At 41.7% G+C, this 14,442-nt stretch overlaps 1 protein-coding gene and 2 non-coding genes across 3 annotated transcripts in view; 1 reads left to right on the plus strand and 2 right to left on the minus strand.

The window, feature by feature from the left end:
* LOC124718638 overlaps positions 1-14,442 on the minus strand; it is a 526,059-nt gene that overhangs the window by 91,523 nt on the left and 420,094 nt on the right. Inside the window, exons 22-24 of the mRNA XM_047244262.1 lie at positions 13,284-13,471; positions 5,868-6,021; positions 2,057-2,275 (exon numbers count right to left, since the gene is read on the minus strand). Of these exons, the coding sequence (XP_047100218.1) occupies positions 2,057-2,275; positions 5,868-6,021; positions 13,284-13,471 (561 nt within the window). The remainder of the gene's footprint in view (positions 1-2,056; positions 2,276-5,867; positions 6,022-13,283; positions 13,472-14,442) is intronic.
* On the plus strand, positions 871-944 carry Trnas-cga. The gene has a single exon. It is a non-coding gene; the product is annotated as a tRNA-Ser (tRNA).
* Trnas-cga lies at positions 5,461-5,535 on the minus strand. The gene has a single exon. It is a non-coding gene; the product is annotated as a tRNA-Ser (tRNA).

Raw genomic sequence — 14,442 nt, forward strand, 5'->3', positions numbered from 1 at the left:
TGTCAACGATATTCTATACCCCAGTCTGATTTCTGTCCCATTCAGATAATTTCTTCGTGGTGCATTGTTGTTTTTGTCTTAAGGGTGTATCAGCACTTCTGCAGCTCCTTCCACCTAATAAAGATAAAAAAGTTTTTCTTAAACTAATCTCTACAAGTGGGAACTGGCGATACAACATGCCCTCAGTTCTTGTGACCACCTGGCCTTAATGTCAATTACTTTCTTCAGTCTCAGTATTTCTTCTCAGTGACTATTCCTTTCCTCACTCCCTTTTAGTTTTCTATATCTTTCATTTTCTGACCTGCCTTTTTTTGCCCACTCCCCACCACTTAACTTTCTATTCTTATTAACTTGTGGACAATGTTTTGTCAGTAATCTCTGTTTCGTGTATTACCCTATCTTCCACCTTTAAGCTCCCCAATTTTCAAATCTTGTCTGGCACAGTCCCCAAAAATCAGTCTTTCCTTCTCGTCTCGTCTGGTAAGTCTTCCCTGACCTAGGGTTCTGAGCGATTCTTCTGTACTCTCCCCATTTCCTAAATCTCATCGGCCCCTTTCCATTATCCCAGTTCTTTCCCCGTCAACTCTTCTGCCAAAAGGAGCCACTAGCTCCGAAAGCTTGCAAATTTCAATACTTTATATGTGCTTTCTACTGCTACCATTTGGCGAGTAGTTTCCTATTCCTCCAAAACCATTATATTTTCAAAAACTGATTATTTTCATTGTTAAATTAGTAGTGGAGTGAAACTTCCTGGCAGATTAAAACTGTGTGCACCGACCGAGACTCGAACTCGGGACCTTCTGTAAAGTTTGGAAGGCAGGAGACGAGATACTGGCAGAAGTAAAGCTGTGAGGACCGGGCATGAGTCGTGCTTCGGTAGCTCAGTTGGCAGAGCACTTGCCCGCGAAAGGCAAAGGTCCCGAGTTCGAGTCTCGGTCGGTGCACACAGTTTTAATCGGCCAGGAAGTTTCATATCAGTGCACACTCCGCTGCAGAGTGAAAATCTCATTCTAGTAGTGGAGTGTTTACATGTTCTGTGAGAAACAGCATTGGCATGTCAATTCACACGCAAATGTATTTTGCAGTGCACGTAAAAGCATTACATATGTTTAACGTGCATTCTATAGGAACATTGATAGGGACAGTAACAGTAAGGCCTAAGATAGTATTTTTGCAATGCACTCCAAAGTTGAAATACGTGGAAAAGTATGATCCTTGTGGGCAAACGTATGAGTTGTACAAAGGTTCACCATGAAATTCTAACAGTATATGAACCAAATTCAATGTCATGACCAGCTGTACTGAAATGATGCCAACAATTTGACTGACATCACAGATGTGAGTGATGTTGATCAGAAAGACCAGATCTTGCACTGTGCGGGTTTCTCCTTTTTAGAAGCTGAAAGGACATCTGTGGAGAAAGAGATTTGCTCATGACTACAATCACACTGCAATTCTCAAGTGGCCCTGTGACTGACGAATGGATTTCTATTGATGAGGAACTGAATGATTGGCCAAGTGTTCTGACCATTGTTTTCAAAGACTCTGTGACTATGTTGAAAAACTGTGTCCTTATCCGTGCCACTTTGAAGAGAAGTGCACAATTCAATGAAAGTTACTCGGCCTGCCGAAGTAATGTCTTAACTTTTTCAAGTTCCCTTATAGATGGTACAAAAACAGTGCGGGCAACTAATTTGGATCATTTCATTCTTACTAATGGTTTAATGATACCCATCCAAATACAGCATACTGAACAAAACCTGCAAGACAGACAGATAATGACTCCACTTCCTCATATCCAAATAAATTAGATAAGTCCACAATAACAATGACAGGAAGTGCCAAACACACACACACAGCTAAAGACTTATGTGATATTTGTGGACAAAATGTAACTGACGGGCAAACTGTCTTTTGTAGTGTGTCGTGGAAGTGCACATGTGCTACTGGCACCGCGCACACACGCACGCACACACACACACACACACACACACACACACACACACACACACACACACACACACACACACACCGTATATCTAACAGAGCACTTTACCTTAGGCATGCCGGACTGGATGCATTCTGCCAGCATGTTATCATCACCGCCAGCTGACAAGTTGTCGTCCGAGAGGTCCCCGGTTCCCGTGCCAGTCCCCGGTAACGACAACACAGAGAGGTCGGAACGTGAGCCGGCATGAGACAGACCAGCTGCCGGAGTGCCCTCGGTGCAGTAGGTGCGCACTGTGTCCTCACACGGACCTCCGGCGTTCATCTGCTGGGGAGGAGCAAGTGACCCAAAATTAGAGTCAGTACTTTTCACCAACATAACTAAGAAACATGTCAGTGTACTACCTCATTTTTCCCCTAAATGAAATAAAAAACTGTCAAAACTCGTCGCTGGATTTTACCAGTATGCTGCAGTTAAGCACCTGTGAGTCCAAAGCACTACTTGAAATAAAAATATAAATTATTCTCAGAAAGTATACATGTATAAAAAGCAATGACAGTACTTCTTACTTCGAAACTAGCTCTGGAAGACGTAGTCTATGTGTATGACCATAGTATGAGAAGAAATTGTTGTATAATCACCAAATTGTAAATTTGAATTACATTACATGAAAAGGTCTATCCGTGGGCAGAGAATTGAAAATTTTGTGAAAGCAAAGTTGGGGATCTGCGTTCTAATTATTGCAGAATCCACTGTTACTTCCATTCATTTCTCAGCACTGTTTTTCACTTTTAGTAGTTTATCCAAATACTGTTTCCAACTTTTTACTTACCGCCTCTTGTTGCATTATTAGCTCTCCATTTTTCTCTTTCACCAGCCTTCCACTATCACTTTCTTACACTTCTTTTCACTTTCCTGGCATTTCCTTTTACTTTCTTCCTTTTTATCTGTGTTTCATTTTTCTTCTTTTCCTTTGCTGCTTTCCTCACCCTTCCTTTCCACAACGGTGTCTCCTTACCCTTCATCCTCCAAGACATTCTGTCACAGGTGTTCTCTGCAGAGTGTAAAAATGCCTCTTTGAACTTATCCCATTCTGCCTCCACATTTCCACATTCAGTGCTTGGTATTTTGAGCTTCAGTGACTCCCTGAACTTTTCTTGTATCTTCGTACCTTTTAGTTTCCACACTTTTATTTTTTTCTCCCTTTCTATCTTTAATCTTCCATTTTACCCATCCTCATCTTCGCCACCACTACTCAATAGTCTCTATCAAAACCTTCTTCTGGGAGTGCAGTTACATCCATCAACTTACATGATGTTGTTTCTCCACCAGAAAGTAGTCAATTACCATATTTGTCGTTATCTGCCCCCATCCATACCTTCTTGTCTTTTCATTATTTTTCTTCCCAAATCATGTGTTGCCAACAATCAAACCATTTCTTTTGCAAAAATCAACAAATCTGTACACAAGTTCAATATTACTCTTTAACAATAAGCTACTTGGTATTAGAAGTATTGGTAGAAAGACTGTGGATTTCATTAAGGTATATCTGAAAGTAGATTACATTGTTTATTACATTTTATTCTTGTTTGACAACACACACCACTGTTTACATATCAATTCCCGTTTCAGGTCCACCTCAAGACACTACAAAAGTCATGGCATGGATGAAAAGGCACCTGCACTTCCACTCTTCCTATGCAACTGTTTCCCTTGCATTTAGCCCAAGTTTGAAGTCTTGGGAAATTTTTGTATGCTTCATCAAGTCAGATTCTGTGATCACTGCCAACTGCTTGCCAACAATCCTTTCTGAGATTGTATACCCTACTTTTGGTGTTCCGTAGCTCTGGTAGTATATGGATTACATTTATAAAATTCATAATTCTCTTGTTTGTCAATTTCTCCACTGCTGTACACAATAAACTCACAACAACAAACAACTATTACACGGACACTATATTGTGGCAATAGGCCGTGAGTGTACACGAACGAGAACTTAAGACTGCTCGAGAGGTGAGGTGTTACGCGGGGCAGCAAGCCCCGCCTCCCTCTCACAGTGCTGCCACCTGTGTCCGTGTTCTGTGCATCTACGAAACCAGAGCTGTCCTAACAGTCATAGGGATCACTGACACCTTCTAGTGTAGTGAGAGTTGCAGTGAAACCTCTTTATGCAGCAATGTTATCGTCTTCACTCACTTCAAAATAAGAAAGAAAATGACAGTGCACAAGACAAAGCAAAGTGGAGTGTAACAAACTATTTGGTGGTGGCTACAGCGTAACTGTTCACTGCAGTTCGCAGTGGTGAAACACGGCCGACCTACTGGTAACTTACAAAACCACAGTGCAAAATAACCGCACCTAAAACTGCCACATTATAGTGTCCGCATAATAACAAAATAGACAGCTATATGTACGCACACAAACTTCTGAACAAAAGCAAAATGGCGTTGTTTTCACTCAGACATGTGGCCGCACCACTGTCAGTGAGGGTAGTGACAAATAAAAGTGAGAGCGAGAGTGAAGCATTTACAGATAAGAACAGAGGTAGATATTGCCCGGCAATACAAAGTATTCTCCACCCTTGGTGGAAAACATCAGCAACTCCACATCAATATGCAGGTAACTACCTGCAACATCAGCAATACTGCCCTGCCACACTGCAAAATTGCTGTGTATTGCATCCACATTGCAGCAATGTTGACAATAATGCTTCTAACAACAAATATTGCCGTAAAATATAGACAGTGAAAACACACCTTAAAAGACATTGTCAGAAAGCTGAGACTCTAACTCGGGACCTTTGCCTTTCGCGGGCAAGTGCTCTACCATCTGAGCTACCCAAGCACGACTGACACCCCATCCTCACAGCTTTACTTCTGCCAGTACCTCATCTCCTACCATCCAAACTTCACAGATGGTAGAGCATTTGCCCACGGAAGGCAAAGGTCCCGAGTTTGAGTATAGGTCTGGCACACAGTTTTAATCAGCCAGGAAGTTTCAATTTCAATCTTGTTTACATGCCTGCTGTCTCCGTTCAATGCTATGTGTCGAGTGGTTACATTTACTCCTTCCATTATTTATTACTAATCTCCAACATAATTCAAGATTGGCACATGACATACATTATGATGCAGGCACACACAGTTATCTACAGCTTCACCTCACTGGTAATGGTATTTTATAACTTCCTGGCAGATTAAAACTGTGTGCCGGGCTGAGACGAGACTCGAACTCGGGACCTTTGCCTTTCGCGGGCAAGTGCTCTACCGACTGAGCTATCCAAGCACAACTCACGCCCCGTCCTCACAGCTTTACTTCTGCCAGTACCTCGTCTCCTACCTTCCAAACTTTACAGAAGCACTCCTGCGAACCTTGCAGAACTAGCACTCCTGAAAGAAAGGATATTGCGGAGACATGGCTTAGCCACAGCATGGGGGATGTTTCCAGAATGAGATTTTCACTTTGCAGCAGAGTGTGCGCTGATATGAAACTTCCTGGCAAATTAAAACTGTGTGCCGGGCCGAGACTCGAACTCGGGACCTTTGCCTTTCGCGGGCAAGTGCTCTACCAACTGAGCTACCCAAGCACGACTCATGCCCTGTCCTCACAGACGAGGTATTGGCAGAAGTAAAGCTGTGAGGACGGGGCGTGAGTCTTGCTTGGGTAGCTCAGTTGGTAGAGCACTTGCCCGCGAAAGGCAAAGGTCCCGAGTTCGAGTGTCGGTCGGGCACACAGTTTTAATCTGCTAGGAAGTTTCATATCAGCACACTCTCCACTGCAGAGTGAAAATCTCGTTCTGTAATGGTATTATTGTGTAATGAATGTTTGCTCACTGTGTTCGAATTTCAGTAACTAACTTTCTCGAAGACATGTAAAAGCAGTAAATCAAATGCACAGTAAATAAGAGTGCAGCACAAACCTCTACGTAGTTGTTCTGCGGCTGGGGCGCAGCCACCACTTTGGCATGCCTGCGAGGGCCGGCTCCCACCTTGAGCGGAATGCCGCTGGGCCGGCCCGGGCTCCGGTTCGCGTGGCCGGCCGAACGGTGGCCCAGCCTGTCGTAGTGCCGCTGCCTGCAATGGCGAGAAGTCTCAGGTGAAACTAATACACTGCGTGACAGTTGCTAAGGAAGAGGTACATTGTCAGACAGAAATAATCACAAGTAATGACGGGCGATCTGAAACCTGTTACGTACGTAACAGGGGTGGTGGTATACTTATAAAAGAAAAGGGTACAGACTTCACTAAAATGGAAAGCAGGATAACACACATACATATGTATATAACAATGAAAACAATCAATTATTCATAAAATTATTTAATTGGATAGATAAAAAATCTACTCACCAAGCAGCGGCAGAACACACACAAAATAGACTGCAGTGAATGGCAAGCTTTCAGAGCCAGCGGTTCCTTCAGGCAGAAGGGTTAAAGGGGAAGGAAGAAGCGTGAAGGAAAAGGACTGGAGAGGTATAGGAAAAGGGGCAGATTTTGGGAAAGTCACCCGGAGCCGTGGGCAGGGGAGACTTACCATATAGGATGGGAAGGAGGAACTGATTGTTGGGGACTGCATCGGATGAGATTTGAGAACCTGAGAGCTTAAAGGTGGAAGACAGGGTAATATGCAAAGACAGAGATTACTATTAAAACATTGTGCACAAGTTAACAAGAGTGAGAAGCTACGTGATTACCGTAACTACTCTTTGCATCACTCTGTTTTAGTTTTCTACATCTTTCGTTGTCTTTCCTGTCTATTTTACTGCCCCCTCCCACCTCTGTTATGTACATTGCACTTAGCTTCTCACTCTTATTAACTTGTGCATCATGATTTAGTAGTAATCTCTGTCTTGCATATTACCCTGCCTTCCACCTTTAAGCTCTCAGGTTTTCAAATGTTGTACGATGCAGTCCCCAACAATCAGTCCTTCCTTCTCATTCCTTACAGTAAGTCTCCCCTGGCCCACAGTGCTGGGTGACTTTCCCAAAATGTGCCCCTTTTCCAGACCTCTCTAGTCCTTTTTCTTCACCCTTCTTCCTTCCCCTTCAACCCCTCTGCCTGAAGAAAAAGCCACAGGCTCCGAAAGCTCGCCAATCCTGCAGCCTTTTATGTGTGTGTTCTGCCACCGCTTGGTGAATTTTTTGATCTATTTAATTAAATAATACATATGTTAATGTTTGACACAGGCAAGACTCCCTACATGAAGGATTATATTGGACTCTCAGTACTGAATATGCCCTCCTCAGGCACTAATACACATTTTGCACCTGTTATTCATGCTGGCTACCAAACTGTCGAGTCCTTGGGGGATATTGCCACATTCCTCTGTCGAGATGGTTTTCAGTTCTTGCACGGTTTGGGAGGGCGGTGTTCACTGAGAAGAACGTCTGCTAAGAGCATATCAGTTATGCTCTATAGCGTTTAGGTCCAGAGAATACGCAGGTCATTCCAGACGTTCAATATCTTCGTTTTCCAGTGTGCCTCGCACCTCAGCAGTCCTGGGCAGGTGGGCACTGTCACCCACAAACAGAAAGTTGGGGCCTACAGGACCGGTTAACAGAAGGACACGATCCAGAAGAATATCACTGCAATAATACTCTGCTCTAACAGTACTTTGTGCAAAGACATGCAGCAGTGTTTCGCCATTGTGCATAATGCCTGTCCACACCATAATGTCTAAGACATACCGATGACACTCACAAACATTCTCTGTCGTGTAGTGTGTTCCCCTCTCTCTCCACATTAACTGGCGTCCAGGATCACTTGCCACAGTGAAGCAGAATTCACTGTAGAATATCACTCTGGAGCACTGTTGCTAACCAAACCTACATGCTCCTTACACCTGCAAACTCATTCTCGACAACGGCGTGGTTGAATCGGGACGCATTCAAAGGCTTCTGAGTGTACAAATGAGCCTCATGTAATAGCCGTGAAATGGTTTTGGCAGCAGCTGCAAGATCTGCAGTGATTTACCTAGGAGTGAGCCTTCTGTTCCCATTTGCCACTAGGGCTCCATATCTATTCTCTTGCGGTGTGGTGGTACATCTATGACCACTGGTGTGCTTCCACATAGCATTTACACCATCAGTGGCCTGTCTTAACTGCGAGATGACATTTTTGGACATGCACATTATTGTGGCCACGGCAGTAATACCTTGACTGGCTTCAAGTCATCCAACTGCTCGTACACAATCGTAAGCACTCAATTGATGTCTCGCAGACACGTTGCTGAACCACACGGAATGTCACACTAATTGGTTCGACAACCACCTTTGTCAAACACTGTACTTGTTGAACTGTTGAATGCAGTTAACACATCCCACCCTTTACCCTTTTACTGTCATCGGTTGGGTGCTCCGAAGTAATTGTCGGTTGTTCCATAGCTGTTGGCAGTTGTTCCTTAGCTAGTGTCAAGCAGTATGTTCGGTGCCTGTGAAATTCAGAACTATTGACTACTGCAGTAAAATTTCATCATCGTCCTGTGACATTGCCTGAAGAGTTATGGCTAGGCAGAACTTTGTGATGAGCAACGTAAACGAAGTCTGACTGCACGGACATGAACTTCGCTAATTTATAGGGTCAAAAATGGCATTTGTTGAGGTACTTCTTAACACACTCAACACCATTACTGAGATACAATATACTGAAGATATGACATTTTTATTCTTACGTTGTACGATCCAGCTGAAACAATGTACGGCAGCCACCTGTACCTGTATGAGATTGTGAAACTGTTGACAGGTCAGAATTTTTTCAAATGTAGCCAAACTTTTTAAGTGGCGAGAATGAGAGAGAGATCGTATACGAACAGTTATTGTGCTTTTAGAACTCGACAGCTTTCCAGAGCGGCCATGTCGGATAGTTACTTTCCACAGATAGTACTTGATTTCTGACAAATAAGACTAATATTGGCACAGTGTTATCTTTGTGTTATTTCAGGAATCACATCACCTGCATTCATACTCCACAGTCACCCGCACAGTGTCGATATGACCTTTCTGGTAATAGTGTTATTGTGCACTTACTGAAGACAGATGCTACAGAGGATAACTACATGTTCAATTCTCAATTCACTCTGATTTCTATAAATAAGTCAAGTTTTGACAACAAATTACTACTAAGCATGGAGACTTCAAAACCTTCCTCTACTTGTCTGAATATAAACAAGAGATGAAGGTGTAGTAGATGACTCAGGCTGATTTCACAAGAAGCATGCAGAGAAAGTAGATTAATAATACATAACACTTTGCACGTTGCAAAAAATAATGGAGTGTCTCAGTATTTAAAAATATGTCGATTCTTTGGTCAACTATACAGGTGGAACACTGATTTAAATTATTTACGAATATTGAGGGGTCACAGGTAACGATAGAAGCACTCTTTAAGTTCGTGTATTAAAATGAGAGTTCAGGTTGTATACGTGGACAAGGAAAAAAAAAATCCCGGATTTCTCCCGTTTAAAAATACACTTTCTCCCGGGTGAAAATACACTTTTTCCGTGTTAAGTGACAGTATACTTTTCCTCGGAACTAAAGCTTATCAATTTACAGAGATTGCAACGCGCTTTTGTAAGCCAGTCGTAGTTCATATCTCGTGATCTCGCCAACCGATACAGCGAATGTTCAAAGCAAAGGACACGTCATGTCAGCCAATAGCATTATCACTGTTAAGTAGCGCGTACACACAAACAGGAAAAGTTAATGGTTTAAATTAATATATATAGTGTTGCTACAAGAAAAGCAAAGCTTTCACATACAATATTGGTATCAACAATTAATAAGCTGCAAGAGAAGCTTAACTTTCACGTATAACATTGATCTTCTTTGCGCGTGTAACACTTTAAGATACATCAAACAAATGTGCCAGTAAAATTTTTAATAACGACATAAATGTATGATGATCTGAGCTCGAAATTTTTCTAAATGGTCATCCTCAAAGAGTTGATTTTTAAATGAGAGTCAAACGCTCTGTGATTAAAGAAATTCATCGCACATAGTTCATCTTGGGTAAAAGGAAATTTACTTTGAAAGTAACGCCTTTCAGTCAATCATTCGCAATGTTTTCCCACAACCTGTTAGAAAGAGGTTCGTTTCAGCAGTTGCCAGAGAGCGCCAATTACAGACGTCACACCGCTTGCGCAGCTACGATGACGCAAGAAGCCCGTATGTTCGCACGTGTAAAACACTGAAAGATCTTACGTTACATCATAAAAGAAACAAGGCATCACAGGATATTCCAAGAGCATCAGAATTTCGTGAACCATAATAACATGCATAATTCGGTTTAAAGTGCACATTCGTTCATCCAGATTCGGTTGTAAATTTTCTTGGAATACCAGTGGTGTATTATTTTATTTTTGGTTCTTTATTATGGCATAATGCCATACTTGCAAGAAGACAAAAACATGCTCTTTTGAAATGCAGAGAACAGTTGAAGCTAGCCAATAGTGTGGAACTAAGCATTTCGTTACAAATAAATTGCCTGCCTCAGCGGAAAAGATTAATAAAAACCACTTTTCTTTAGAAATAGACAAAAATAACTTCATTGTTCTGCAAGGTGATTAATGCTTGACTCAAATTGCCACCTGGGGCAGATACCCCGCTCCTAGTGAATATGGCAGATTGCGTGCGACAGTAAAATTTTTCCGAATATGATCTTGCTGCTACTGCTTATATACTGTATTTACTCGAATCTAAGCCGCACTCGAATCTAAGCCGCACCTGAAAAATGAGACTTGAAATCAAGGAAAAAATATTTTCCCGAATCCAAGCCGCACCTGAAATTTGAGACTCGAAATTCAAGGGGAGAGAATAGTTTTAGGCCGCACCTCCAAATCGAAACAAAGTTGGTCCATTGTAATATGAGACACAATTTAGGTCGAATGAATGACGATGGAGCTACAGTAGTTTGCTTCGAGTCGTAAGCTTAGCAGTTACCTTTACCAGGTAGCCATTGCTATGCGTCAGGCGCTCCGTCTGTATTTTTACGGGTACCCTTCCTTTTTCACATGCTTCATCTGGTTTGAATTGATTGCTTATTTTTCTTTGATCTGATAAGTGCCGTTGTCTTTGTTATAGGTGTTTGTCACTCTAAGCTGAAAATGCATTACTGTACTGTGTCATGCATTGTTTGTCGCATTCTGATAATGAGTGTTTACGGCCTGTCGCCGCTCGCGGCATGGCTTGCTTTTGTGCGCGCTACCGCCGCTTACAATAAAAAAAAGAGAGGAATTGTCTCATGAGCGAAACAATGGCAAGAGACTGTTATTTGTTGTTACTTACACTGCTGCTTTCTTTGATAATGATCAACAAGAACCAAGTAATAGACTGTGTATGAAAGAAGATTTTCTGAACGAGTTCAGGGAAAATTTTTCTCTGTTTGAAAATCTTTGCAAACACCTCTTTAGTACATTACATTCTGCACAGGAATTAGTGTCATCTCAGATTTAAAAATCTTGTCAATTGCCGTGCTTCATTTCTGGCTGTATCACTATTAGACATAAGAATAATATGAATATAAACATGACATAATATGTATATTCTTCCACGTTTGCTGTTGTCTCACTCTACTATAGTTTCGTAGCTTGTTAGGCAGACAGGATTTAAATGAGATAGCAGCAAACACGAAAGAATACACGGCAAAATGTTTATATTCGTATTATTCTTATGGTGAAGAGAATACTGCATGTGATTCACAATTCATAAAATTTCCTATTAGCAACCATCTCTTCTCACAGGTAGGAAAAAAATTCAGAATGTAAAGTTGGCCATATTGACAAACATCCCAAACAGTCTTGCCAGTCGGATTTTCGTAGTACATTGAAATGCTGCTACATTCGAAAGATGGACAATACGGAATTTGTATTTACTTCTTTGGATAATGTATGAAAATGCAGTGGTCGATACTCGGGGCAGAGAAAAAAGCTCGTCTTCCACCTTCATTACTTTTTTTTTTTTTTTTACTGACGCAGAGGTTTTGGCGCCAGTATTTATCTTTGTGCCTGCAAAGCATGCCTGTGTAACGCTACATATATTCGACGGCAGAAGTTCGTTGTGGCGGCACCTACCAACATTTTTCAGAACTTTCGCTTACTTTGCACTCGATTCTAAGCCGCAGGCGGTTTTTTGGATTACAAAAACCAGAAAAAATGTGCAGCTTAGATTCGAGTAAATATGGTAGCTAACAGACACACTTTAGTAGCCATAAGTGGGAGAAGGTACTACACACACACACACACGACGCAACTGCACATGCGCATGGGCCCGCACGCAACTGTTCACACGAACCTAATGTAAACAGTTGCAACATCATGCTCATTGGAGGCAATTTGTTGTTATGAAGCATTGCATAGTCTTCCCAAAGCCTCTGACACATTTTGCTGCTGGCAGATACTTGCATGAGCACGGTGTTTTGTTGTTGTACATGGCACATTTCCTTCGCAACTTAAGTTTTTTTTAGTTTCTTTCCCTCATTCATGTTTTATTGCTGCAGTATTATTCTGCAATAGCAGGATACAGTAATATCCTTTGTTTGAATGTTATTTCTTACCAGTCAAAATGACAAATTTAACTGAAAACTAAAACAAAAAAAATCCTGGAATTCTAAAAGATTCCTGGGTTTTTCCCGGTTTTGTCCTGTATGAAAAAATTCCCAGGTTTTTCCCGGATCTCCTGGTTGTCCCAGGTCATATACACCTTGGAGTTACACAAAGCTGCAACTTATCGCTTCTTCTCACATAACTAGCTGGAAAATCTAAGGGAAACTGAACCAAAGTCTCAGTACCAGAGAAATTATACAGAAAGGTCTGTCACTACAAACAGGTCACGCATACACATACTGACAATGGGAGGCCACGATGTTGGGATCACAGATTTGCTTGAAACTTAGTACACTTTTAGTAGGCCACCAAAACAACATAATGTGCAAGTAGTAACATGCACTACTCTGGCAATTTTGAGAAAATCGTAAGAGAAGTTTTATGCGACTATTATCTAACTGATGTGTCTGTACATAGGAGCCAGACAGCAGAGTTCACGGTGATCACGTGGTTAGCGTTCGATCTTTGTAAGATGAAAGTATACGAGGCTACAGTTCGACTCCCACTGAAACCTTCATTTTTGTAGTGCAAATGTACATTCTCAAAAAATTTGCACCTACACTATTTGTTCCTGCTACTTAAGCTATGTCTCACCACTTCACAGGTTAAATGCCAGAAGGAGCCTGCCTTTGTGTCTGCAGCTCAAAGTGTTGAGATGCAATGTAGTTCCAGATACCTTACCAGATTGCACGTGTAAGAGATTTCACAAATTACGACAGGCGAATGCAGTAAGGTACCGACCTGCCCGTGCCGGGCATCCCCACGCTGATGCAGGCGTTGAGCATGTCCTCGTCCGCCTCCTCCTCGCCCTCGCTGACAGGCGGCAGCTCGCCGCACTCCGTGCCCTTCTCGCGGTCCTGCTTCTCCGTGCCGTCCTCTTCGGACGTCACCTGCAGCGACGGGGACTGCCTGGGTGTCGTACGAACTTCCTGTGGTGGGAGAATTATGGCGGTGAAATCCGGAGAAAAGAGTGAGAAACAGTTCTGTTAAGAAATAGTAGATGAAATGGTACAGTATCAATATTTGGAAAGCTAGGGAAAAGAACAAAGTGGCTTTCAACTTTACAAAAAATTTTAATCACGTCTTTCTGCTCACTAAAACTGCTACCAACCAAAACCAAAGTATAAATAACATTTTGCACCCTTAAATAGACCAACTGCAACCTACATGTGGAGACAACTGTAATCATTTACATTCTGAGATTGAATCGCTGGACAGTAATTACTTTCAGGAGGAGAAATGTTAAGTACTGTTGACAGGCAGACATAAAAGCACAACTATTAGTTCCTCCTCAAGGAGGAGACAGTGACAGGTTGAGAAAGATTAGGAAGGAAGGGCCAGTTACTCAAACCCCTGGGTTTTGCGGGAACTATGTCATCTCTCTTTCGAGGATTCCTATGCAATTTCTCTTATGTGAGAGTACAGAAGTTTTGTACAGTTAAATTCACGATGTTTCCCTTTACAGTCATTGTATATAAATGAGTAATCAGGTTGTTTATTAATATTATGTTAAAGTCAATACAATTTAAACAATACACCATTGCATTTCTTATTTTTAGACAAATAATATTGTGTGTTAGTTCAAATACTGGTTTATGTTATTATGTTATTTGTTTGAGGTACTCCTTCGGTGGTGTGTGGTGGTTTGAGTTTGCCAGTAGACACCTTTACGTCAGAATGAGCAATGTCAATATTTTCGAGGGAGAATATTCATCAACAACATATGTAAATGCATTCGGTAAAAATTTACAAATCATTTTAATGTCAATTCGATAGCCACACTAAAAATACGAATATATATGATCGCACAATAAATGCACACCAATGTACAATTTAGTAAAACTTATTTAAAATGCGCAAGAGAAAAAGTAAATAATTAATATGCTGAAATGGAATATAC

The sequence above is a fragment of the Schistocerca piceifrons genome, chromosome 10, assembly GCF_021461385.2.
Source record: "Schistocerca piceifrons isolate TAMUIC-IGC-003096 chromosome 10, iqSchPice1.1, whole genome shotgun sequence".
Taxonomy (NCBI): domain Eukaryota; kingdom Metazoa; phylum Arthropoda; class Insecta; order Orthoptera; family Acrididae; genus Schistocerca; species Schistocerca piceifrons.